Raw genomic sequence first — 24960 nt, forward strand, 5'->3', positions numbered from 1 at the left:
GCTTCCACTTTCATGCCACAGTGCCCTCCACACTGGTGCCTCAGGAAGATGAGGGCCAGAGTCTTCTGGAACCTTGTCTCACCTGGCTGAGAGGATGCTCCCTCTTCTGAGAACACTGAGAATACCAGCTGCCTAAGCTGGTATTATATGAGGTTATGGCAGGTGGCACCCAGGCAGGCACTTCGCACTCAGTATTTCATGGGGGCTTGAACACTTCTCCCCAAAGCCTGCCCCACTACCCAGGGTCAGCTACAGCAGGGCAGTGCTAGGGCAGGGCTGATTCCTTGCCTTGCCCCAGGTGGGCCAGCCAAGGGTCAGGCAGGCAGACCTGGAGCTGCACCCCAAGAACAGTGCCTGAGAGTGGAATCTGCCATCAACAATCAGTACTTACCTTCTGGTGGGGGATCACTGGCAGAGGGGACTGGATTAGGGGTGTCGCCATAGAGATGGGAGCAGGTCGCTTTGACCTGGAAGAACCAGAAATGAGACTAAGTGAAGACAGTCATGCTTGGGGCCAGGAGATTAGCCTGGGCAGGGCTGGACAGGCAGGAAGAACAATGGAGTACTAGGGAGCCAGGTCAGAGAGCCCAGGGCCCGTTGTCCACACCATAGCCTGGGAGTCCCCAGGAAACCACTGGGTCTAACCAGGAGGGAGAAGTCATGCCCTCAGGCACTTTGCAGACAGGGGCCTCTGCAAAGTCCTTGGGAGACTGCCCAGGCAAAGAGAAACCAGGGAAGACCCTGGCTTTCAGGCCTGACAGCCACACACTGGCAGCCCCAGACCCATCCTCTCAGCCTTGTCTGTAAAGTAAAGCACAGACATGGCAGGTGCTTGACAATGACTTGGGCCTGGTCCTTCCTCTGGTCCAGGGGCTGTTCTTACTGCCCTGCAAGGCCTTGTAGCACAGGGCTGGACCCACACAACTGTTGCTGGACAGCCCATCTCTCAGGTGCCTAATGCCCACACCTCAGCCACCCCCCTGCTCTGGAGAGCTCCCACCTACTTCTGCAGTGTGAGACTCAGGTTGTAGCTGGCAGACTTGATCTTGTTCTGGGCCTCTAGGTGGGTCATGGTGTCCGTGTTGACGCCGTCAATGGCTACCACAAGGTCACCCTGGCTGAGCTGGGACTGCGCCGCCTTGCTGCCCGGTGTGATCTGAGAGGATGGCAGATGGGGATATGAGCATAAGGAGGATGAGCCTGAAGATGGGCCAGTCCTCAGGGAAGAGTCACCCAGGATCATCCAGTAGAGGCCTGACATTTTGTCTTCTTCACTGTGGCTAGCACCCGCTGCTCATCAAACATGATTCCTCTTGCTGGCACACAGCTAGCACATTTTCTAGTGCTTTGTATCCAAGTGTGGCTGTAAGACTACCTCTGGCTGGTGGGATGTGGATGGAGGCAGTGCATACCACTTCCAGGCCTATCCCAAGCAGCCATCCTTGCCATCCTGCACTCTCTCTTCTTGTCAGCTGACTGGATGCAGAGGACCCAAAGGAGAATCAAGCCACTAGCAGAAGGGACCTAGATCCTGGAGTTGCTACTTGGTGGAGAATGACTAAGGAGCATTGTATCGAATGTTGCATGAGTGAGAAATGAATTTTTGTCATACTAAGCCATTGAGATTTGGGGCTATTTGTTATACCAGTTTGCTCACTGTAACACCTGCACCCTGAAAATCCATGAAGCACTTCCCAGGCTCCAGGAGGAAGGGGATATGCAGGGGCTAAGCCTCAGCACCACCACAGAGATGCTGCCAAATCAGCAGTTGGGACAAATGCCCCTTCACAATGCATTCTAGTGTTAGTGCCTGGTGCCACCATGGCGGGGTACAGCAGCAGGCTGGGGTGCTGCCAAGCCTGCCTGGGTGAGCAAGGCTGGGACCTGAGGAGCTGTAGATGTGGGGGCCAGTTCCCAAACCCTACATCCTAATGCCATCACAGATTGTTAGAGTCTGGGGGCCCCACCCCCAGTGGGATTGATCACATAGAATGCCAGGTTTGCTCTACCCTGGGACACCCCTTGCAATGTCAGGAAGGCGACACACCCCCAGGAACATTACTTGGGATCCCACGATGGTTCAGATTCCACTTCCAATGACATCATGTACAATGCCAGATTCTGCAGACCTGGCTCCCAGTAATAGCACCCTGAATGCTGTGGAGATGCCTCCTGAAGTGATATCACAGGAAATGCAAAATTCTGGAAGGCCTCATTACATCATTTAAAATAGCTTGATGGCCTGTTCCTAGTGACATTCCATGGAATGTGATGAAGCCCCACCTCTAAAGATGTCTCATGAAATGTCCCAGAGACTCTGCTCCACTCCTATGACATTATATGGAATACTACATGATGGTATTCCTGACCCACATAATATCATGTGGAAGGCCCCTTATGACACCACACTGAATGCCATACAGGCCCTACCCCCAATGACACCTCAGGAAAGAGGAGCCTCTGGAGGAGTTCCTTGGCTTTCCTCCTCAGCTGCCCACCAGCTAGTCCTCCTGGCTTCTCTGGGCACAACCCAGTCACCTCCCTGGCTACACCCCAGGGACAAGGCAGATCCTAATGCTGGCAGAGTTATTTTCTGGCCAAGGCCTGGGGACCATCCTAGAAGGAACCCAGAGAGGACCTGGGGACAGTCCCGGGTCTTGGGTGTCAAGCCTGAGAGGGACTCTGGCCAGGCCCTGGGCTCCCAGACCTGATGGAAGCCTCCTGCCAGGCCCCTCACAGGGAGCTTCTCAGCTGAACTAGGGCCCTTGCTGCCACCAATCTCCAGCCTTTTCTCAGATGTGCTCTACAGGGTGAATACTCTGGTTTCTCTTCCGATTGTATACATCTTTTGCCTTTTACAGGGTGGGCCCAGGAACCAAGTGTGATGACCCAGTGATAACAGCAGTACAGGGAGAGCCCTCTCCAGTTGCCTTTGGCCTACCTCAGCCCCAGCGGCTGTGCTACATGCTTAAACACTGGCCACCTTCTCCCAGAGCAGCCTCCCCATCCCTGAATCTGCTGAGAGAGACAAGGCCAGGAGAGAAACAAAACTCTAGGTTGCCAGGTAGCCACTGTTTGTAGAATCCAGTATGCTGCCCCCACTCCCACAAGGGCATCTGAGAACTAACTATTCAGGCCTCCTCAAAATGTGCACCATTCTCCCCAAATCCAAGGCCACAGGGAGCCTCTATTAATAACAGGAATGTATTGTTCTCTTCAATTTAAGGCATTAAACAATGGGTAGAAAGCAACAACAAAGTGAAATGAAACACTTTGTAGACTAGGACGGGACTCCCAAGGCAAGGGAATTGCTTGGGCTTCCCATGCTGGCCTGTACTCTCCCCAGCATTTTATTATAGACATCATCAAATGTATGAAAAGTGGAGAGAATTTTACAATGAACACCCAAATACCCACCACTGAGGTTCTACTGTAACATTTCCCTCAACTTGCTGCATCACATGTCTGTCCGTCTCTCCATCCACCAATTCATCTTAGCTTGGAAGCACTTCAGAGAAAGTAGAGGACACCAGTATTCTTCCTTTTAGTCTGAAGCGAACAATGCCACTGCCTTCCTAGTGGACTCCCCACCACCGACTCCCCCACACAAGGGCTTCTCAGGGGCTTCTAACCAACCCCAGAGAAGGGGCCATCACCCTGCAGCAGAGAGATCCCAAGTAGGAGAGTGGGGACTGGTAGCACAGACCCCAGAGAAAAGGGCAGGCCAGCTGCCTACAGACGTGATAGCTCCCAGACAGGAGCAGAGTCATGTCCAGAAGTTTATGAGTGACAGTGTAAGCAAGGATGCCAGAATGACATTCAAGAGAGGGTTGGGCCAGATTAGCTTGGGCAAAGGTGGGGGTCAAGAGGTGTCAAATCTGGAATGCTCTCCTGTTAGAGCTGCTGCACACCAAACTCTTACTGTGTCTCCCACCTTCCCCTGGCCAGGCCCTGCCTTGCTTTCCCCTCATCCTTAGGTACAGACTGGAGTGATCCCTATTCCCAGGGTAGAGCTCATCCTCCCTGGGGCCTGGTCAGCAGCCAGATGGCCTCTGAGGGAAGCCACTGAGCTGGCTCCTGCCTGCCCCCCGGTGCCTCTCTCCCTGCACCTGTCTATGCCCATCAGGGTTCAGCTGGCCTGGCCTTTGGCTGCCCTGAGCCGAATCCAACGAACCTTGGGCCGTCATCTTCTTGTAGGGAGGTGCTCTTCTAGTTCTAACCAGCTTTTCTTAGAGATGGAGGCAGGGACCTCCAGCACAGCCCATGGGTCATCAGGTCCCTTCCCTCGCTGCAGGAGTGGTGTGCCACACAGATGGGTGAGGCCACCCTTGGACACTTACCCAGAGCCCAGGGCAGAGACAGGTGCAGTCCAGGCATGATGTACCCATGGATCTGTCAGACTGTACCCCTCTCCACTTTCCTTATCCCAGGAAGGACCCAAGGCAGCTAAATTCCTGGAGATTTTCTTTTTCTTTAGTCTTTCCCTTTTAAGCATTTAAAGGACTCTTCATAATAGTTGTTTCATTCCCACTTCACTTTTCAGTCTTCTTGACTTACCAGCCACCTCTCAGCTGGGAAACCAGCCCTGGGAAGAGCTCCAGGCCTGAGTCTTGTCTCCATCCCGATGTAGATGTGATGGGGGATGGGGAGAAGGGCATCCAGTGGATGCTGTGGATGGTGTAGCTTCCAGCATCTCCTCCCACCCTTCCAGGCTGACCAACCCAGGGGATTTCCTGTGGAATCCTAAGTGCATTTAACATTGTGTGATTAAATTACTGTTGTGCCATGTTCTGCTAGAGTCCCACCTGGACTCCCCTGGGGCCTTGCTCCATCCCTTACCCTCTCATTGGAAACTGCTGTCTCCCCATGGCCCTGCTTCCAACCCCACCCTGGCTAATAAACAAGCCAGAGTCTCATCTGTGCTCAAAAAGTCTCTCCTTGCACAGAGGATCTTCAGGGTAATGAAAATACTCTGGATATACTATAATGGTGAATATATGTCATTATACATTTGTCCAAACCCATACAATGTGCAAGAACACGAGCGAACCCCAATGTCAACTATGAACTCTGGATGATAACAATGTATCAATGTAGGTTCACCGATTGTAAGAAATGCACCCCTCTGGCAGGGTGTTGACAATTCGGAAGGCTGTGCATACAGGGGCAGGGGGCATATGGAAAATCTCTGTACTCTCCTCTCAATTTTGCCGTGAACCTAAATCTGCTCTAAGAAAATACTTTTTAAAAATAATGATAATAAAGCCTCTCCCTCCCTTGTCTTACCTGCTCCAGTGGCTCCTGTCATGTTTTGCTCCCTTTCTTCACCTCCAGGCTTCTTCAAAAACTGACCAGCAGGTCCTGTCTCTACTGTCTCCCATCCCTCTCACACCCAGCCATCTGGCTCTGGCCCCCACCACTCCACACACTCCAGTGACCTCTCTGTGTCCAAAGCCAGGGCTCACTTCCTCTCTAGCTGACCATACTTGTACCTTTCCCTCGTCTGAGTCTCTCTCTTCTCTTCTGGTCCAAGCCCACAGTTTTATCTGTGTCCTGGATGTCACCTATAGAATGCTCCTGAGGGCACATCACTCACAGTGGGCCCCAGAGAGTACTGGGACATGGAAAAGTCCCTTCATGCCTCTTAAGATGGTTCCTGGGTAGAAGTGGAATGTGGTTCCAAAAAATGCCTTTGCAATGACCGCCCCCGGATGAGAGGGGACTATGTAGAGAGAGACAGAGATTCAGGGAACTGAGGAGACATCTCCAAGTCTGGAGAGTTGCCCCAGTGGGGCCCAGTGGACCTTCCTCAGGAAGCCTCCCCAAGATTGCCACTGTCCCACCCCTTAGTCTGAGGAGGCTGGGGGCGGCCCATGAAGTTGCTGTTTCCTGTGTCCTGGCCCAAGGCCTTGGAGCTTCTGTTCCCTAGGATGCAGCCAGCTTCATGCCTGCTTCCTTCAGAGCCCTCACAGGGTCAGAGACAGCTCTGAACACCAGGGAAGAGGAGCATGCCAGGAGATAGCCTGGCTGGCAGAATGCTAAGAAGGCACTCTCCAGCTGTGGGCCTCTGTCAGTTCTTTCCCATTTGTTCATATGCTGGGTGGAGCAGGGGGTGGGTGGGGCCCGGCAGCCCCACAGAAGCCCTCCAGAGGCTTGCCTGACCTTAGAGGCTATAAACAGCCTGAGCTGTCAGCACTTTGAGGCGCTGCCCAAGAAACAACACCAGCAACCTCAGAATTCCAGGAATTGTGGGCACAGTTGCCCCAGAATAGTCTTGGCCTTCCCCCTCCCCGGCGACCCTCTGTCTTTAGTGTCCCCATTGTACCTGGGATAGTCTGACAAATACTGGAAATGAAAACTGCGAAGTAACTGGTGGTCCTCAAGGCTGGTACCTAGGCATGCCTTCTAGGCTGGTGGGTGGAGCAGAGAAACAGACCCCACCCCAAGCTGAGTACCAGCTGCCCTCCACCCCATTCTCACAACCAGTACCTGAGGAAGAGCAGGTATGAAGTATCTTCATGAGTGCATGTTAGAAAGCCCTCTCACAAGGCACTATCCTCATTTCACAGACAGGAAAACTGAAGCTGAGCTGGTGAGCTGACTTCTAAGGTGATACATCTGTGAGTAGCAGAACAAAACAAAAGCATCCACCTCTTCCCTAGAGCTGAGGACCACAGCATGCACCAAGGGGCAAGGCCCCAGCCTCTGGCCTAGTGGCTGGGATTGAGGTGGGGGATGGGTCTTTGTAGCTTCTCCCTCACCTCCCCCACTTCCTGGAGAACTGGCTAGGGTTGGGAGAGGGTGGGGTGAGAAGTCAGCTTGTGTTGCAAGCGCTGCCACACCTGTCTGGGATAAAGAAAGGCATTTCCCCTCCACCCTCTGAGTCTCCCTCCTGAACCCTCTTCTCTGTGGGTCCTCAGGCTGAGACTCACTGAAAGGAGGGTTTGAGGGGATGCTGCTGCCCCAAGGTTGCTACTGTGGGGGCCTGTGGGCAGAATACGGTGGGGACAGATCTACTACCCAGTCTGCAGGTGGCTGGTAGCCACCTTCTTACAGGAGAAGCTGCAGCCTGCACCTGCAGCTGACAGGTGACAGGGCCTACTCTGTGCTTTTCTACTAGCCCCTAGCCAGAGAGTTGAAGGAACAGGCTTGGGAGCTAGGGATTACCACAGGAGCTCCTGTGCAAATTTGAGACTCAGTTTGTCTGGCTCTGAAGCCCTGCCTGGCTGGCCACTCTCCCAGAACTACATTGCCGGAGGGGTGGGGATGGCCACTACTGAGAATGAGCAGGCCCCTGCCTCTGTGAATGTCCCCTCTGCAATATGCCACTAGTCACCTGAGCACCCGCCAGCCCCTGTGGGAAGTGAATCACAGCTGGAGTAGGAGTAGGGTCTCTCCAGAAATCTCTGGCCCTGTCTCCCCTTGAGCAAGATGTTCCTGGTGCAAAAGGGGCTGGAGAGCCACAGTGGGAAAAACCACAGCCAAGGGAAGATGACAGGGCTCAGGGGCTCAGGGCCTGGCCTGTACCACTGAGCCTGGGACGCCCAGTCCAGAGTATCAGCAGCCCAGCAGAGCAGTTTATCAAGGTACTCCAAACCCTGGGGTGGTCCAGTGCCCAATCCAGCTTGCTGCATGGCCTTGGTGATTTGGAGCTTGCCCCTGTAGGAAGCAGAGGCCATTGTGTCCATCCCTAGATGCCTTGTCAGAGCTGCAGGTTCTATTTTTAAAAGTTCCTCCTAGTCATTGGCTCCAGTACATCCCAATACACCCCCTCCCTACAGTGAAGACATTCTTCCTGCTGTCTAGTTTAAGGCCTCTGTGCTGCAATTAAGCCCTGGACTAGCCAGGCCAGGTGGCACATAGACCCTGGGTGAGGTAACTGGCTATCCTTGGTGCCACTGAACCGGGAGGCTAATTTCCACCTGTAGGGTTGGGGCAAGGAACACCAGGAGGAGGCCTTGAGGATGATGGAGCTGGAGCAGAGTTGGGCTGGTGTGTGTGGGTGGCCAGTGGACTTATGAGAGTGAGAGTGGGCAGCCCCACTTGTACAGGGAGATCTGCAACCATGGGGATGGGAAGTTGTACAGGGTCCTGGGAATTGGGTTCCCACTTGGGTTCAAGTGCCCATATGTCACCATGTCATCAGTGCACAATTCTCTTGTCCTTTTAGTATGGGACCCTGTGGACTCCAGGGCAGTGGGTCTGGAGGAGTTGCAAACTCAGGTTAGAATGAGCCAGCTCGCCAGGAGAAGGATGGAGGACTAAGGCCTTTTCCCTAGGCTGGAGCCAGCCCAGCATCCCACACCACAGGAAAGTGGCCTCTATGGCTATTAAGAGCTTCCTATAGCACCCCTGAGTGAGACTCTTCTTGGGGTCCCTCCAAGTGCCCGCATCAGGTTCCACAGCCAGGAGTGCTCCTCCAGCAGGGGTATTGGCTTCCTTCCCCTTCTGCCACGCAACTTTCAGACCTTTCCTGGCTACCCACTCAGTGCCTCCCTGCCCCACTATACTCCCCAGGCCCAAGGTAAGTCTCTGTTGCCCTGGAAAAAACCATCTTCCTGTCCCCTGGTAGGCAGCAACCCAAACACTCCTGTCCATTTATCACCCACTGTGACAGCCTGGGGCCTCAGCCTGCCCCCTGATGCCCACACGGCACTGCTGGGGACTGCCCCAGACTTAGCCCATCATGCAGGGCTTGTCTATGCCCTTGCACATCTCATAGTCCACCCTGGGCCACAGGACCTTCAGACTCAGCTCTGCTGGACTTTTGAAGAGTCCCTTTACTTGACAAATGTTGCCTGAGCATCTACTATGTTCTAGGCCCTGCTATAGATTTCAGGGACATAGCAGTGGTTAAAACAAAGCCCTTTCAGATCTAATTTCTCTGCTTTCTGGGTTTTAGTGTCCCCAGCAGGTCAGTAGAGTTACTCAGACATTCTCCGATGTTTTGTAACACTCACATCAGGCAGTGATGTTCCCTGATCACAGACACTGCAGGACATGGGTTGTTTTCCCAGTCAAGCATGGGGAATAAGATGTGAGACAGGCAGATAAAGCAGCCCTGGTGAATAGGTAGTGGCTTAGGCAGGTGAGGGAGGAAGGCCTAGCCTCATGAGGCCAGCCAGTGCCAGGTCCCTGGCAGGACCAGCAGGTGGGAGGAGGGGGCTCTTATCTTGGGTCTGAGATGGATGGAGTGGGTATTAGAGCCCAGTAACCAACCCAATCCAGTCCCGAGTCCTGACAGCCAAGGTCAGCAGTCTGTCCATCCACCTATCCACCCTCCTGTTTCCTGCCCTTTCTGTGCTAGGAGTGTTCTCTCCCCAAAGCAGTTGCCCACTATCAGGGAAATGTTCCAGGCTTGCCAACAAAGGGCTGAGAAAAGTGCTATACTCTGTTCACTTGCTGGCCTGCCTTGAAAATTTGACACTTCCTTCTCTGCTGCTTGCCCATGGCATTTCACTTTACAACAGGCTGACCAATTCAGGGGGACAAACAGCTGTGGCCAAGACCAGGACCCTATGGCCAGCAACATCCAGTGGGGTCCAATGCCAGCCCCGAGACTGGGGATACGGTGTGCTCTGGTTTTCAAGAGCATTGGAGAAGATGGGTGGACATACATACACTTCTCTGAACATACCAACCCCTATGGGCACCAGGCCATGAGCAGCACACACTCACCCGGGAGATAGTAAGCGGCATGTTGAAGTCCTTGCCCCCCTGTAGGCGAAAGCCCCAGGGCCCAGGCCCGGTCAGGGTCACGCTGTAAGACATGCTGCTGCTGACAGTGGTGGCCTCTGTGGATAAGAAGAGGGAGTGAGACAGCCCGAATGCACTCTGCCTCTGCACCTGCCCCAGACCCCCGACCCCCAGCCTTGCCTGCTCTGTTCCTTGCTGTCTGGGTAGGCTGTATGGAGCTCCTGAGAAGCTCCTAAGAATAGCTGGGAACGAATGCCATCGACACTGATATCTGCCCTCTGCTACGCCCATAAATGGACTGTAACCTTACACTGTGCCCGCCTGCTGAGGCCTCCCAGGCAGTCCACCATGACTCAGAGAGCTAATATAGCCCCTGGGGAGGGGTGTCCTGCACCCAGGGGGCAGGATAAGGTACTGGCCATGTCAGTGATAATGTTCTTGCCTCCCTGCTCTCCTCTCCTTGCTCTCTCTGCCCTCTGGAGAGCCAGGACACACACTCTCTCCCCAGTTGTACCCACCTCCTTGTGACTTGGGGTATTGCTGTGCTCTCTGGTGAAAGGCTGTATGTACCTTACCCAGTGTGAAGCCGTGATAGGCCTTAGGACCAAGCTGAGCTTCCAGTTGGTCTGGACAGAGCTTCAGCTCAGGAGATGAGTAATTGGCCCAAGATTTCCCAGCATACAAACGGTCATCATAATAGCAACAGCTCTGAGCACAGCTAAGCTTAGCTCCAGGCCCTTCACATCATTATTCCCTCAGATCTTGAGAGGCTGCTGCCTCAGCAGGAGCCAAGGCTCAGAGAGGTTAAGTGACTTTTCCAAGGCAACATAGCAAATGAACTTAGGCCACACTGGAGCCTGGGCTAATTCCCACGGGATTTGTGTCAGATAGTGGGTTCCCAGTGGTCACAGGTGCCTACCAATACTCAGACTCAGGTTGGGGTCCTGCCTGTGCCCTTCAGCACAGGGTCTGAAAGCAAGTCTGAGGCAGACCACACTGTCCAGACCCTCTGGGGGCCCAGCAGTTACTCCTGGCTCTTGTGTCTCATCTGTGTTCTGGAAAACTTGACAGCAGTAAGGAAAGCTCCAGCTGCCAGTGCGGCACGCCAGGCTCCTGTGCCCTTTGCGCTGGAATGGCAGGGGGCAGGGAGAAGGAGCGGGGATGCTATTTGCTCAGCTGCTGGGACATGGGGCCAGAAGGGAGGGGCTGTATGTTCAGTGTTTTTAGCCCATAGCCCTGAGACAGTGTGTTCTGAGAGGGGGTCTAGGCCCTTTGAGAGCGTGGCCTTGGGAGAGACTCCTGCTAGTGTGGTTTTGGGGCCAGGATTCCTTTAGAAGCCTTACCCCAGAAGACACCTTAGGCCCTGGGTTGTCTGGAAATAGATCAAAGCTCACTGTGGCTCCTGGCTGGGGAAACTGAGGCTTGGGGAAGGCAACTGGGTTAGCTGCTCTCTGGCCTTCCCAGAGGGCTCTGGCTTGGGCATGGTCCCAAGGACTAAGTATAGGCCTGGGCATGAGTAATTTCCTAGCTGCCAGCATCCCACCTCATGCCTTGGGCCTGTCACACACAACATGCAGGGTAGGAGTCCCTACATTACAGGGGCATTTGATAACTTGACCAAGATCATAAAACTATCAAATGGAAGAAGCTAAGGAGAAACCTGTGTTCTTTCCTCCACTTTACCACCTCCTTGCCCTGTATCAGGTAGCCCAGCCTATTCTCCCTGTTGGTGCCTGGCCCAGGAGACTGACTGCTTGCAGCACCCATCCCTCCCCTGTACCATTCCCTGCCCTTCACCCAGTCCCCATTCCATCCATCCCTGACTCCAGCCTTATCCCCTTCCCTGCCGAGATTTATTCTTCCAAGGTGGAGAGGGCCCAGCAGCATGAACAGTGTGGGATAAGGAAGTTTAATGGGGTTTAGAACTTGGGCTGCTGAAGCCTATGTAATTCTGAAACAGAAGAAAGGGGAGGAAGGGGAGCACTGGGCTAGACTGTACCTGGAGACGCAGGCTCTTTCTCTGGGCTTGGGTACCCGCTTGAAGCCTGATGCTGCCTCAGGGAAAGGGAGGGGTAGTAGAAAGGATGCTCTTAAAGAGGGAGGCTAGCCACCACCCATCTGCTTCCCCTGGGGGCCCAAGACAGCCAGAGAGCAGCTGGTACCTACAGGCTGGGTGGGCACTTCTGCTCAGTAACAGCAGCTCATTGGGCAGTGGGACTGGGGGCAAGCCTGTTCTTTGTCCCTCCCCCAGTCTGCACCCCACAGTTTGAGATGGTGACTTCAGGAAAGAGTCATAAGGTGGGGAAAAGAGAGAAGTGGAGGAAGAGAAACTGCTGTGGGCATTAGAGGGCAGGCCTAGAGTTTCTCTCTAATTGCAACATCAACAGATAAGAGACCATGCTTCTCTGAGACCTCTGATTATTTATTTTCCTATACTCTGTCAGAACCACACAGCCCTGGGTTAAATTTAGACCACTGATGTGAAAGAAATCACAAATGCAAAGTGTGCACACATATGCTGAGTGTGCATGCAAATATGTACATGCAGAGAGTGTGCTTGCAAATGTATGTGTGAACAAGAGTGTGGAGCACAGTGGAAACAGTACACTGTGGGGAAAAGCTACTGATAAATAAGAGTTTTCAGTACATGAATGTCTGTGTTCAGCTTTAACTGCTGACTGAGGGAGATACAGTGCTGGCTTTCCCATGCCAACAAAGTGCCCAGCCTGGGTGCAGAGGCAACTCATAAATAGCTGGTGTGCCCTATGGAGCCATTGCCATTGTCATCACTCAGACAATCATGGCACACAGCACTTGAAGAGGGGCAGGTGGCTCCAGGAGCAGGAGGACTGGGCTCCACTCTTCAGGATGAGCCTGGGGTGCAGGCTGCCAAGATGAGAAGTGCATGCAGAACACTTTGCATGGCAGGAGCTTTGTGTTTTGGGATATGAATCTAGCACACCACAAGTGACAGGGCTACTTCCAAAGCCCCCAGTCTCTCTCAGGAGGTAATCCTGGGTCTGTGTTGGGCAGGGCACTGGGCATATCCAGAAGAAAAGGAGATCCAGTGATGCCCTATATCCTGGAGTCCAGACTGGGGAGCAGTACCTTGGTCCAGAAAACAAACAACACACATCTGTTTAGCTTAAGAAATGTCCCAGCAGTAACAGTCTCTCAGTGATTCTCTAGTGAAGGGAGGCTTAAAGGAGGGCCAGGTTGTGTCCTAGGTTGAGGTTGGCCTTCTCTGAGACTCTAGGCAATGTGGCCTGAAAGATGGAGCCAGACATGTCTAAGGATGCCAGTAGGACATCCCCCTAGGACATCCCCTAGGCTCTTGGGCTCCTGAGGTCCAGACTGAGGTCTCCACCTCACCATCCCTTTCTACACTTCCCTTTTTTCCTCTTCCACATGCCAGTGTCTGCTCTTCCCCTGCTGCCTTCAACACCTAATTTCTGGTGTGTCCTATAGCACCTGCTTCCTCTGGTTTTCTCCCTGCAGCTCATACCATTCAACCTGTCCTTCCCCAGCCACTGCAGAGGGGTCCAGCTACCCTGCAAAGCTAACCCAGCCCTAATCAGAACCCTGCTAAGTCCTCCAGGTGCTCCTTACACCCAGCGTCACATCTGGAGACCCCTCTGGCCAGCAGTTGAGTGGGTCTTCTCAAGGCTCCTACCACCACCTCCTGCCTGTCTTCTTTCTCTCACATGTCCCGCCAGCTCACAGGGTCCCTTTGGCTGCTTCTGAGGTCACAGAGCAACATTCTGTTCCAGGACACTGAGCTCCCCTTGGGCTCTACTGCATTTGCACAGGCTGTTTCCTCAGTCTGGACTTCTCATCCCCTACCCCCCCTCAGCCTGGCAATCTCCACTTTATCTCCATCTTCCCTGGGGAGCCCTTGGGGACTTGCCTCTGCTTTCAGTAGTCTGTATACTGATACCTTATTGGCAGTCCTTATCACCTTTTAGGTGACTGCTGATGTGCTATATCTCTCTTCCCAGCAGCCTACCCCATCCTGGTATTCCCCCCAGGATAGGCATTGTGCCTTTTGTCATTGCCCCACCAGCCTGGGGGCAGGGCACAGCCATGCCTCTGTCCTGGTCTCCGTGGCTGTGCACAGTGCCAGGGCTCAGGGCTGGGGTTTGAGTCCTCCTGGGGCTGGAGCATCAGGAGAGTGGTGCTCCCTTGAACACTGATGCTGGGGGAGGCAGAGGCTCCAACTGTAGGGAGCAACCCAGGGCTCCCCCTCTCTGGGACATGCAGGGGAGCAGCCTTAAAGAAGAAAAGCAGAGAAGTGCTCTAGCCTTGGGCTTGCTAGGGAAGCTCAAGAAAGCCCAGGAGCTGGAAGTGTTGTGTAGGTAGGAGTGAAGGGCAGGGGTGGAGGGAGCTGTCAGCTGAGAGGGAGGGGAAGCCTCAGCCTTGGGGCCTGAGCATGGCATTTCCAGTGTTCCAGAATATGGCCTTCTCTAATCGCCATCGACATTCCGTTCCATAGGCAGTTGGGCTGACAGCTGGCTTTCTTTTAATAGCCACAAGTATTCTGGGTAACATCCTAATCTCAGGGCATTCTCACTGAGCACATACACAGCTTGCAGCACCCCCACACAGGTATGTCCAGCCTCCAATCACACACAAAGGTACATACCATCCACCCTTGGTCACATACAGCTTAGAGCAAACATGTTAGGGACACTCAATTCTACTCCCTGTAATGTCACAGTGACAGAGAGTAAGTGCCAGGCACATGGTCACACACACTAGCACACATGTATACATTTATCATAGCACAGCATAGCCACCACCACCTGCTACCTACAATCACACACAGACCCTCTTAAGTGGAGTCTCAGACCATAGTGTGGCCTGCTCAAAGCATCTGGGAGTCACAGAACTCCAGACTCTCCATATGTGCAAGGGAATGCTGGGGAGGTACAGAGAAGATGTAATTCTCAGAGAGCATTTGGGCCTACTCATGAGAACTAGTCCCCTTTTCCTGGTCATTCTCTGGGCTACTTGCCCCTTGTCTTCAATTACCTTCCTGGGATCCTCTGCTTCATGTCCCTGGGGCTGAGGAAGGGCCTTGGTTTCTATGTCCTCCAGGCCCTGACTGCATGGGGACCAGCCACTTACTTGCTGGGCAGACCCCCACATAGCTGCTGCTTCCATGTATGTCCAGCCCTGGAGGAGGTAGAAGAGTCATTGTGAGGCTAAAGTAAGACATTTTTCTATCTTGCTCCTGCCCCCCACAACAGGCCTTTCCCTACTCTCCCCACAATATTCACTAGGGAGAGGCCCATCACACTGTTTGCAGGGTTGCTGGTCACCAAATCCCTACAAATTTTAGTGCATGAGCCAGGGTGTGTGTGTGTCTGTGAGCACATGCATACTTACTAAAGCATGTGAGATGGGTATGTCTTCATGAGGGTCTATACCTCTATTACAAAATATAGGGAAGGGACCTCTGACAGTTCCTTTCTCAGTCCCTCAACTGAGACTCCTAGGGATGGGAGCAATAGGAGGAGGTAAGTGGAGACCCTTGGTGAGGTCCACAGTAGGCCCTGTAGGCACAATATGGAGGAACCCAAGTGTGGCTGGGGATAGGAGCTCATGGTACAGGGATCTCTCCTGGGGACATTAAGGAGCATCACAACTCCAGGTTCTAAGGAGAAGGTGGCAGGCTGAGAGCTCCAGGGACTGACAACTTATGGGGTCTATATCTACCCAAGGGCAGGCACCCTTGCCAGTCTATATGCAGCTGTTTCAGAGAAGGACATAGAGGGTCAGAGAGGATGAGTGACCTGCCCAAGCTCACACAGTCAAGAGACAATAGAGCTGAGGCTTGAATCCAGGGCTACTGCTCCTTCCTCTGTATCCTGAGGGCTCTTCAAGGCTCCCAGAGGAGGAGGCTTAATGCTGTGAACCAGGGTTCCTGTGCTAGTTCCTGTCTGTCTCCCTGGAGGCTCATTTGGGACCAAAAATGCTAGTCTATCCAATCTGTGGCTCTAAAGGTCGTGCCAGCATGGAAAAGAGATTTCTTGGAGTTGGAAGACCTGTGTTCAGTCCTGGCCTTGCTACTGGATGACCTTGGACCAACCCCTTGCTTCTCTGGCCTCAATGCCCCTACCTATCAGAGAGGATGATGCATGAAAAAGCTTTGAGAGAGGTGGGGAGAGGCTCTTCCTGCCTCAGTGTCCTAAGCATCCCAGTGTCCTAAGGGTTCTTAAATCTCAGTGGCAGTTCTGCCCAGAGGCCTAGTTGAGGAAGAGATGGTCAGCCATATAGGGGCCAGCATTCTTACCACCTCACTTTCAGAGCCCAGGGACTCCTGGCGCTTCTGTCTGGAGATCCAGCTGGGGTCCGAGGCCTGGCTGCTCAGTGTGGAGCGGTGGGTGGAATGGTAACTGGTATATGGGCCAGTGCGCTGGACCGATACACCAAGCAGCACACCTAGGCAGGGCAGGTGCTGGGCTATGGCCATTCTGCAGGGACAGCACATCTGGTTAAGGCAAAGATGATGGACAAATAGACATGAGGAGATGGAGATGAATGGACAGACTGATACAAGGCCAATAGGAGTGGACAGAGAACCACTGGGGAAATAGGAAGGTTTAGACGTTGGAGTTATGAGGATGGACAGACAGATGATGGGGCAATGGGAATGGAGAGGAAGACACTGAAAGTCATGAAAAATTATAATGAAGGCCAGACAGATACTGAGGTGAAGGAGACCAACAGACTCACAGGACTGGGAGTGGACAGCAGATGCTGGGGCCATGGGCATGGAGGCAGAGCCTTAACATAGCAGGTTCAGCCAGGTACTTAGTTCTAGCTTTCAAGTGGAAGACCCAAGCCACATCTCTGTGAATGGAGACCTCTGAGCTGAATAGGTTAAGTTAGGCTGTTGGCCTCAGCAGGGTGGTGATATACAGATACCCCCAGGCAAAAGGAAGCACTGAAAACACTCCTGTGGGAGAGGCCAGTATGCTGGGATTCTAGCAGAGAGCACTCTGGGTGAGAACCATCCCTGGGCCTCTGCCAGGGCCCTTGAAGTATAGCTGAGCTTTCCCTGGTGTGGTCTCTCCAGGGAAAGCTCAGCTCTGGAGGCTTCTCCTTTTAGGGAGCAACGCTGCTGATCAGCCATCTTGGCTGCCTTTTGGCCTCAGCTCCAAAAATCCCTAGTTAGGATTGGCCACTGCCCAGGGAGCCCTGATATCCCTCCAAGCTGAGCCTCCTGGGAAGTGGAGCAGCAGAAGGGTCACACCACCTCTAACCCCACCCAATGTAACTGGCTGCTCCAGCTGCTAGAGCCCCCACCCAATGCATAGACAAGAAACAGGAAAGACAGTGGTCTCTGCCCCCATTTGTAGGCCCAGATCCTCCATGCCCCTGAGGGTGGGCCTGGGGGCCTGGGGGTAGGGCCTGAAGTAGAGCTGCACCTGTACTTAGGGTGGGTGATGGCGTAAATGATGGGGTTGTGGATGGCAGAGGCCTTGGCGATAACAGCTGGCACTGAGTTCATGTAGGGCGTCAGGACATGCGCATACCTAGGACAGAGAAGCTGTGGTCTCCCTGGCAGCTGGCCCTCCTGTTCTCTTGGGAATCTTCTTCTTTTAGGCCAGGCTCTGCCAGGGCACAACCCAGCTTGGCCCAAATTAGCTGAGCCAAGTCAGCCCCATGGGAAGGACTGCAATGCTAGGAAGAATTCTGATCTGAGGTGAGTGGGAGCCCAAAGAGCAATTGAGGGAGGGGCCAGGAGGAAGATGGGCCAGGTTGGAGAGTTTTACTGTCCCTTGAGCCTATGCTGCCAGCAATAAACCCCCGTCTCCCCTGCTGACCCTAGTCCTCTGCTCAGCTTTTCCCACACCACACTCCAACCCAGATGCCCACACTCCCCTGGGTCTCTCAAAGTTACTTCACAAGAGGACCCATGAGGGAATTGTTCCTATACAAGGAGAAGATCTCATACACAAACACTTCCAAGGATTAATAGCTCTCTCTGCCCCAAAATGCTTCTGAAGTCTGGCTTACGCCCACGCTGCTGTAAATGTCAAAGTTCCCAGACTCTCACCATGAGGGCAGAAGGTGAGCAGAACCCCTGGCTGTGTGCCCAGATGAAGAGGGAACCATAACTCAGGGAGAGCCATGTATTCCCAAGGGGTCTAGCAGGAGCTGTAGCCCTCACACGCACTCAGGCTAAATCCAGTGTGGCTCAGAGCTCACCCCACATGTGTCCTAGTGCCTCCAGGAACCAGGCAGGCCCAGGTAGGCCCAGCTAGAGGGGATAATCTCACTGCAAGGAGAGGGGAAGGCTCTGAGGCCAGACTTAGAGTGTGAGTACAGCTGGCTTGGGTTTGGTCTTGGAAAGAAGAGGCTGCCCCAATCCCCTGTAGCCCTCCCCACTTTACACTGCACCCCCAGCCCCTTAGCCATTGCTTACCCAGCAAAGGCCATCAAGGCCACAGTGGAGTAGGGTGCCCAGGACAGGACGAAGAGAAGGATGACTAGCAAGACAATCTTGGCCGTTTTCCACTCGCTCTGCAGCCGCTGCTGTTGCCAGGGCAATTCACTGTGGCCTTCGCAGGACCCGAAAGTCTGGAGAGCCCTAGGAAGGGTACGGCATCTGGGTCTGACCACACTTGGGTTGAAATAAGTTGCCAAGGTCATGACCACTGTTGGGGAGCCTATCTGGAGTTAGCCATCCCTTCCAGTGCAGGCATCCCTCACACCCAGAAAGTTCTCCATGACATCCAGCCTGACCTACCTCCTTCAGTTCTACCTGTGTCTTTTCTGCCCTAAACCCCCAGGCCTCCTATCATGCCTAAAGGCCCCTTCTTGAGAAGACCCTGTCTCCTGAGACTTTTCTAGGTACCAGAATGTGCTGGTTTCTAGGCACCTACCCTGTAAGCAGAGGTACTCAGCTTGTCTTTGCCCATCTGGAGTTGGGGTGCCCCAAGGGTGGGTGCAGACGTGAGGCTCTGATGAAGGGGCAAGGCCCCCCTCCCATCTAGCCCCTTCTCCATGCCCAGCTCTTACTGGCCTGTCTCCCGAATGGCCCTGAAGATGAAGACGTAGCAGTAGATGATGACAAGCAGGGGAAGGAAGAACACAAAGCAGAAGAGCAGCATGGTGTAGGCACGGACCGATGGCGTGAAGCTCACATAGTCCCAGGAACAGGAGGTCAGCAGCCCCTCGGGCACATAGGCACCTGGGAGCCAGGAGAAGGCAGGTTCTCAGTGTTCTGGGCAGTGCTGTTGTGGGCTCCTCATCAAGCAGGGATTTTTGACATGGGGTCTGGGATCCTGGAACACTGACAGCAGCTCCAGCCCAGCCCAGTACAGTGAGGAAGCCAGGGCACATGGAGGCGGAGCTTTCCAAACCTATTGTGGGAGATAGCTAGCAAAGCCCAGCACCATCCATTCTTGCCAGTGTGGGGCAAAGACCTCACCAGAGCACCATGGTCCTACTCCCCCAGCCTTCAGCCAGCTTTTTGGCCCTGTCCAAGAAGGGCTGGTGCCTTACTGCTAACCCTCTTGCGTACTGAGTCCTCATACCCCAACCCCTGCCTGTGTAGCTCACTGCAAACTCAGCATCAGATGTATATCTCTTCCTGGCAACCAGGAACCATGTAGTCTTCCCCTCTGTGGTGAGGGATGGGAACCCAGGTCATCTTCTGATAACTGATGATACAGCTTCAGTTTCCCTGTGGCTAGTCCTACCCCCTGAGCCTTGTGGCTCAGGCAGTTTTATGCCCCCCATCCTGCCAGTTGGCTAAGCCAAGTCTACCTACTTGCCCTTGAATGTGCCCCCCCAGACTATCCTCCCCTTTCCTGATTCTTGCAACCTACTTACTCCAGCCAAAGAAGGGTGGAAGACTCCAGGCCAGGGCATAGAGCCAGACTCCCAGCAAGACAAGTGCTGCTCGTCTCTTGGACACCACCCCAATGGTGGCCAATGGGCGTGTGATCACCAGGTAGCGGTCCAGGGCGATGGCTGTCAGAGTGATCATGGAGGTGATGCCAAAGAGAGCCCCACAGAAGGCATAGAACTCGCAGCCTGTGGACACAGTTCCCTGACCTCAGCCCTTGGCAGGGAGCCCATCAGATACCCCAGGGGAGAGAAGGTCTGTGGACACCATATAGTTGGCTCCTGCCCTCACATCTGAAGAGATACAGACTGAGCCCCTCTTTACCCTGCCTACTTGCCACATCTGGCAGAGGCTAGTGAAGACCTCAGGACTGGAACCTGAGTCTTCCCTGTTGCTCACTACTGGGATGAGGGCAGCTACCCACTCTTTGCCAAGGAAGAGGAAATCACCTCCTCACCTGGGCTGCTCTTCACAGTATGCATCCCCTGCCATAATCTTCCTCCCCATTCCAGCAAAAAGGAGCCCTAAGTGTCTACCTGCCTCCCCAAAGAGCCACCGCTTATAGAGGCTGCTGGCAAATACAACAGGGGCCTGGGTGAAGGACATGAGGAAGTCGCTGATTGCAAGGTTGATAATGAACATGTTGGCAGGTGTCCTGAGGCTTCTGCTCCTGTAGGGATCAGAAACTGTTAGAAGGTGCTTCTGCTGGGTGCCTTCCCTCCACTAGGTGCACATATGCACACGTATGTGCGTGTGTGCATTCATACATACAGGAACCTCTGGCCCACCCCACTGCCTAACAAATACCAGCCAAACAGTTCTGGTGTCCAGCAGTGCAGGCTGAGAAATGAGACTGTCTTTTGAAGGAGGTTCACTCAGAATGAAGCAGAGAGCAATGCCTCTCCCAGAGCTGCTGCTCAGTCCAGCAGAAACTGGGTTTGGGTGTCATCCATTACTTCTTTTCACCTTGGGCATGCCCTCTACATGACTCACACTTTCTCCCTGGACACACCCCTCCTTTCTACAGCTCCTCTAGGCTAGATTTTCCTGAGTGTCTTGTCCCTAGGCTCCCCTCCACATGTGCCCAAACTGTGCCTTCTTCTTCCTCACGCACCCTCCTCACCCCTTTTTTTCCAGAGTCGTGGTCTGAGTCCTGCTCAGCACACCTGTGCCTATATTCCTCACCCTCAGGGCTGGCAAATGGCCTCAGGCCCAGGCCTCAATCTTTAAGCTCAGGGAAGGGGCCAAAGAATAGTCCAAATAGCTCAAGTGAGGTTTGCCAATTGGGCCCCAGGCACACTCTCTATGTAGGGTGGCTGTCCCTAGGACAATTCCAATGGAATTGATGACTGTGCTCCAGAGGCGGGCCCTTTCACAAACCTTGTCTCCTAAAACCATCTCTCTTTGTGTCTATCCTTTCCCCGTTTTCTAGATAAGAACATCGAGCCTCCCACTTGTGATGTGGTTTTCTCCAGATCACAAAGCTTGGTAAGTGGAACAGCCAAGATTCAAACAGATTTGCTGGGCACTGTGTATACCACACTTAATCATTACATTGACTGTGAGGCAAAGCACAGCTCCATTTTGCAGACAGACGTGTGGGTTTAACTAGGATAAATAAATTGCCCATAGACATTTCAGCTAAGAGGTGATAAAGGTAGGGCTTCACTTCTCTGCCTGCCTGTCTCAGCCATTCAGCCTGCAAATAGGGCATGTGTGGAAAAAACAGGTGGTTGCTGAGGGGCTTGAGGACTCAGGGCTTTGGTGCCTGGGCTGCTCTTTTAGGGAGAAGGAGGATGCCTACTGAGGCAAGTGATGGTGGAGGAGAACTGACAGCGAGGCAGAATGGGCAGAGACCCAGTGTCCTAGGGACAACCACCCTACATAGAGGGTATACCTGGGGCCCAACTGGCATGCCTCACTTGAGCTACTTGGCTCCTTCCCTGGGCTTAAAGATTGAGGCCTGAGCCTGAGACCACTGAGGGCTTAGCCCTGGCCTCAATGCCCAAGCTTGATAGTGCCCTGGCAGAGCTAGCACCAGCATTTCTGTCCTATGTGTTGCCCTGTCTCCTCATGGCTGGCTACCCTCAGTTCCCAGGCCCCAACCTCACCAACCAAGCACCTGCAAAAGGTATAGATGACTGTCAGATTGCCCAGCATTCCTGTGAGGCCCACCAGCAGGACCACTGTGCCTAGGGTGTAGTGGGCATGGTCCGGAACATCGACTGTGGGGAAGGGGACCCAGGCAGTAGCCTGAGCCCCAGGCTGTGGAAAGACAGAGAACCAAGGTCATCACATTGTTCTGTCACCTTAAAATAACCCCAAGAAAAAAGGGTTAGGGTCCCCAGAAGGGCAGGTGGGGAAACTGAAGCTCATAGTGCCAAGGTTCCTTGCTCACACAGCTAGCAAGTGGCTGAGCCCAAATGGAAATGCAGGTCCCCTAAACTCGAGCCCAAGCTCCTATACCATTGCACAGAGGCATAAGGCTTCTAGGATTGGGCTCAGATCACCTGTTAGAGGCTGGTAAGACAGACTAACACATGTCTGGCAAGCAGGGGCATGGCTAGAATGATTCTACCTTTCCTTGGGAAGAAGGCCCAACTCTTTGGTGGTTTCTCTCTGCTATATAGGATGTGTTCCAAGTGCTCAAGACATTTAGCAGTGATATTCCAGGTCCCTCTACTCTGGGTATCAGAGTGTGGGGCAGAGCCCCTCTCTCTGGAGTTCCTCCCCCTCCCGAGCCTCAAAGAAAAGGCTATAGTTCCCCAGAGTATAACTGGGTAGACCTGGCACAAGACGGAGGGGAGAATTTCCCTTTGAAAAGAAAGCTTATGCCTCCCAGGGTCACTGCAGGGAGATATAAGACTATGAAGCCAATATAAAGACACCTCCCTCCCCAGCTCCTCTCTGGGGCAGTGGTATAGTCTCATCCTGCCTTGGCCTCTAAAATGGAAGGAGCTTTCCCATCCTGTCCAGGATGTAGGCCAGCATCCCAGGGTCCTGAGAGTACCCTCAGCCCTCCCCACTTAACGGTGGTGTTGGTGGAGATGGCCTTGGGGTTCTGGCTAGAATGATGGAGACAGCAGAGCACACCTAGTACCTCGCTCTGGGCTGGACAAATCCAGAAGCACAGAGTACGACTTCTTTTTTGGAAGGCTCTGTGGGGCATCCGACTACCTTCAGAAAGGAGTGGATACAGCCAAGGACAGGTCTGGGACATTCCAGCCCCTTGTCCTTCAGCGTTGGCCTTTCTATCCCTTGGATGCTCTCCTCAAGGAAAATTGTTGCCCACACTCTCCTCTAGTGGCCTCTTTGTGTAGGGCAGGCTCAGAGACATACAGTAACATGCCCAGGGTCTCAAAGCAAAGCACAGGCCTTTCCTATCTCCTTACCTAAGCCCCTGTGTTCCCTTAGGATGGGGATCAGAATGGAGGAGGGAAAGCTATGTGCCTGCAGAAGCTCGCTCCAGGCTTACCGTGGGATTGATGGGAACAGGTTGGTCCAGGCTGGAGGTGCTGCTCTGGGAGCTGTCCCACCTGCTGGGTGAAACTGGAGTGGCCACACAGCCGGGCTCCTGCGCTGGGTCCAGTGAGACTCTTGGCCCCAAAGGGGAGTTCATCCTGAAGCGGGTGGTCTTTTCTTGAGCCCACAGAGAAGTCAAGAGCACAGAGCACTCAGGATGTTAGCTGTGTCCAGCCTCCTCTCAACTTTCACCCATCCTCAACACCCCTGCCCAGTGGGCCAGCTGCCTGCTTCTGCAAACAGCATGGACCTAGCTTGAGGGTGGTGCTGCTCTGTGTCCAGTGAAGCACAAAGGAGAAGAAAGTGTCACCGTTATGGCAACTCACAGTCTTTAAGTAGTGGGGCAGGGAGTGTGCATGCCCAGTAGCTCAATGCATCTGCCCCTTCAGACACAGGTCCCTGATGATGGCAGCATGTGTGTGAATGAATGTGTGTGAGAGTGTGTCAGTGTGAATGCATGTGTATATATTTCAGGGGAGATTGCCAGGCTTAGGCTTGTGGACATTGGGCAGAAGGCTTTGTCCTCCCCTGTGACTGGACTCTCTTTTTGTTCCCGGAGCTCATCAAGAATAGTTTCTGCCATCCCCCCAAAACTCCAGGACTGTCCAGTGGGCAAGTGAACCTGTGGAACCCAGCCTCATGCTTTCCACAGGGTGCTCTACACTCACATCCAGCCCACATGAGCCATCACAATTTCACAACCACCCTGCACAGAAGAACCAAGACTGGTCACTCATTTCACAGATGAAAAAGCTAAAAGGATGAGCCAGGGTATACATATAGAGAAAAACAGATCTTACAATCAAGGCGAGATCACATCATGATGCATTTTTGCTTCTTGTTTTTTGATAATAACTTTTTAAGTGGAAATACAAATGTTAAAAAAACAAACAAACAAAAATGCAAACTTGGTAGAGACCTGAGAGCTCCCCCAGGTCTGCAGTCCTAGCCCCAGTGAATGTCAGAGTGGAGGGGACCCCTGGTCTGCATTTGTTCCCTCTGGGGGAGGGGGGAACAGCAGGAGCAGAGCCCCCAAGCTGGAGAGGATGGAAGCTGGGCACTCTTTCTAAGGGGTCTGCTGGCTTCCAGAATTGTCCTGCTTGGGAGCCATATCCTGAGGCACAATGCCGAAATTTGTGGAGCCATGGAGTGGAGAGATATGCCATCTCCTGTTCCAGGGGTCCCTCTAGTCTTCACATTTTTCCTAGAGTGGCAAATTTGGGCTTGGGGTGGCTGCACTTACCTCAAAGAGAAGTAGCACTGTCCATAGGTGCCAACTCTCAGCTCAGATGTACTTTCTCTTTCATTCCAGGCCTTCAACTTACAGAGGTTCACCTTAGGTGGTAGGTGAGGCTGAGGGACTGACTTTGCTTTCTCTCCTTTAAACCTAATGTGGACTTGCTTTCAAATATGGGTATTTAACTATTAATTTCAGCTGGGAGCAATTCTGAACCAATGCAAAGTCCCATTTCAAACCCTAATCCACTTTCCAACCTGATAATTAGGAGAGAATGCACGTGAAGTAGCTAGTAACAGATTGAAGTGTTTGTCAGGTAGACAGCCAAGGAACGACCACACACCCAGAGTGCCATGGGCCTCAGAGCCACGGCTAAAGACCCAAAGAATTGAATTCCCCATACCTGGGGCATTCGGAGCCCACATCTGCTTAACAGTGTCAGTTCTCCACAGATGACATACCACTGCCCTCAGGGCTGATGCTTCCATTTCCATAGGGCCTGAGTCTACAACCTCTCCTCCTGTGCAGCATCCCCTCTGTGGAGGGCCTACCACAACCCTCGTGTTCCTCACCTCTGCACCCCACACCTTTCCAGAGCCTATTGTCCTGGTTAAGCCAGGAGGAATGTGTTGGCAGCCTCAGC

At 53.3% G+C, this 24960-nt stretch overlaps 2 protein-coding genes across 9 annotated transcripts in view; both read right to left on the reverse strand.

Annotated features, from left to right (window-relative positions):
- The window catches only part of LDB3 (LIM domain binding 3), a 67534-nt gene extending 57565 nt beyond the window's left edge, over positions 1-9969 (reverse strand). For 3 of the 6 annotated variants that reach the window (XM_028514117.2, XM_028514114.2, XM_028514116.2), the window contains exons 1-4: positions 9877-9969; positions 9679-9794; positions 1005-1156; positions 392-467 (exon numbers count right to left, since the gene is read on the reverse strand). In XM_028514117.2, the coding sequence (XP_028369918.1) occupies positions 392-467; positions 1005-1156; positions 9679-9771 (321 nt within the window). In that variant the 5' untranslated portion in view covers positions 9772-9794; positions 9877-9969. The remainder of the gene's footprint in view (positions 1-391; positions 468-1004; positions 1157-9678; positions 9795-9876) is intronic. The other 3 variants (XM_028514118.2, XM_028514120.2, XM_028514121.2) reach the window with 2 other exon arrangements.
- Positions 9970-12103: 2134 nt separating this feature from the next.
- OPN4 (opsin 4) lies at positions 12104-23424 on the reverse strand. 3 transcript variants are annotated; one of them, XM_036026720.1, is made up of 10 exons: positions 23034-23423; positions 21681-21823; positions 20095-20228; positions 19543-19746; positions 18727-18898; positions 18131-18295; positions 17130-17237; positions 15992-16172; positions 14728-14871; positions 12104-12804 (listed from the first exon to the last, which is right to left on the reverse strand). In XM_036026720.1, exons 1-10 carry the CDS (start codon positions 23175-23177, stop codon positions 12772-12774), a joined length of 1428 nt encoding a protein of 475 aa, XP_035882613.1. In that variant the 5' UTR covers positions 23178-23423; the 3' UTR covers positions 12104-12771. The 3 variants fall into 3 exon arrangements, with proteins under 3 accessions (XP_035882613.1, XP_035882614.1, XP_035882615.1); XM_036026721.1 differs by lacking the exon at positions 17130-17237 and having other exon boundaries at positions 23034-23424; XM_036026722.1 differs by lacking the exon at positions 14728-14871.
- Between the last annotated feature and the right edge of the window lie 1536 nt (positions 23425-24960).

Source organism: Phyllostomus discolor, chromosome 5, assembly GCF_004126475.2.
Source record: "Phyllostomus discolor isolate MPI-MPIP mPhyDis1 chromosome 5, mPhyDis1.pri.v3, whole genome shotgun sequence".
Lineage (NCBI taxonomy): Eukaryota > Metazoa > Chordata > Mammalia > Chiroptera > Phyllostomidae > Phyllostomus > Phyllostomus discolor.

Bases quoted from the DNA above. Each gene is read 5' to 3' on its own strand.
- OPN4 (XM_036026720.1), bottom strand. From the start codon at position 23,177: ATGAACTCCCCTTTGGGGCCAAGAGTCTCACTGGACCCAGCGCAGGAG. The intron at 20,229-21,680 runs GTGCTTGGTTGG...TGATCCCTACAG, and splicing joins GTCATCTATACCTTTTGCAG to GAGCAGAAGCCTCAGGACAC. The intron at 16,173-17,129 runs GTGCAGCTCTAC...CTGTCCCTGCAG, and splicing joins ATCACCCACCCTAAGTACAG to AATGGCCATAGCCCAGCACC.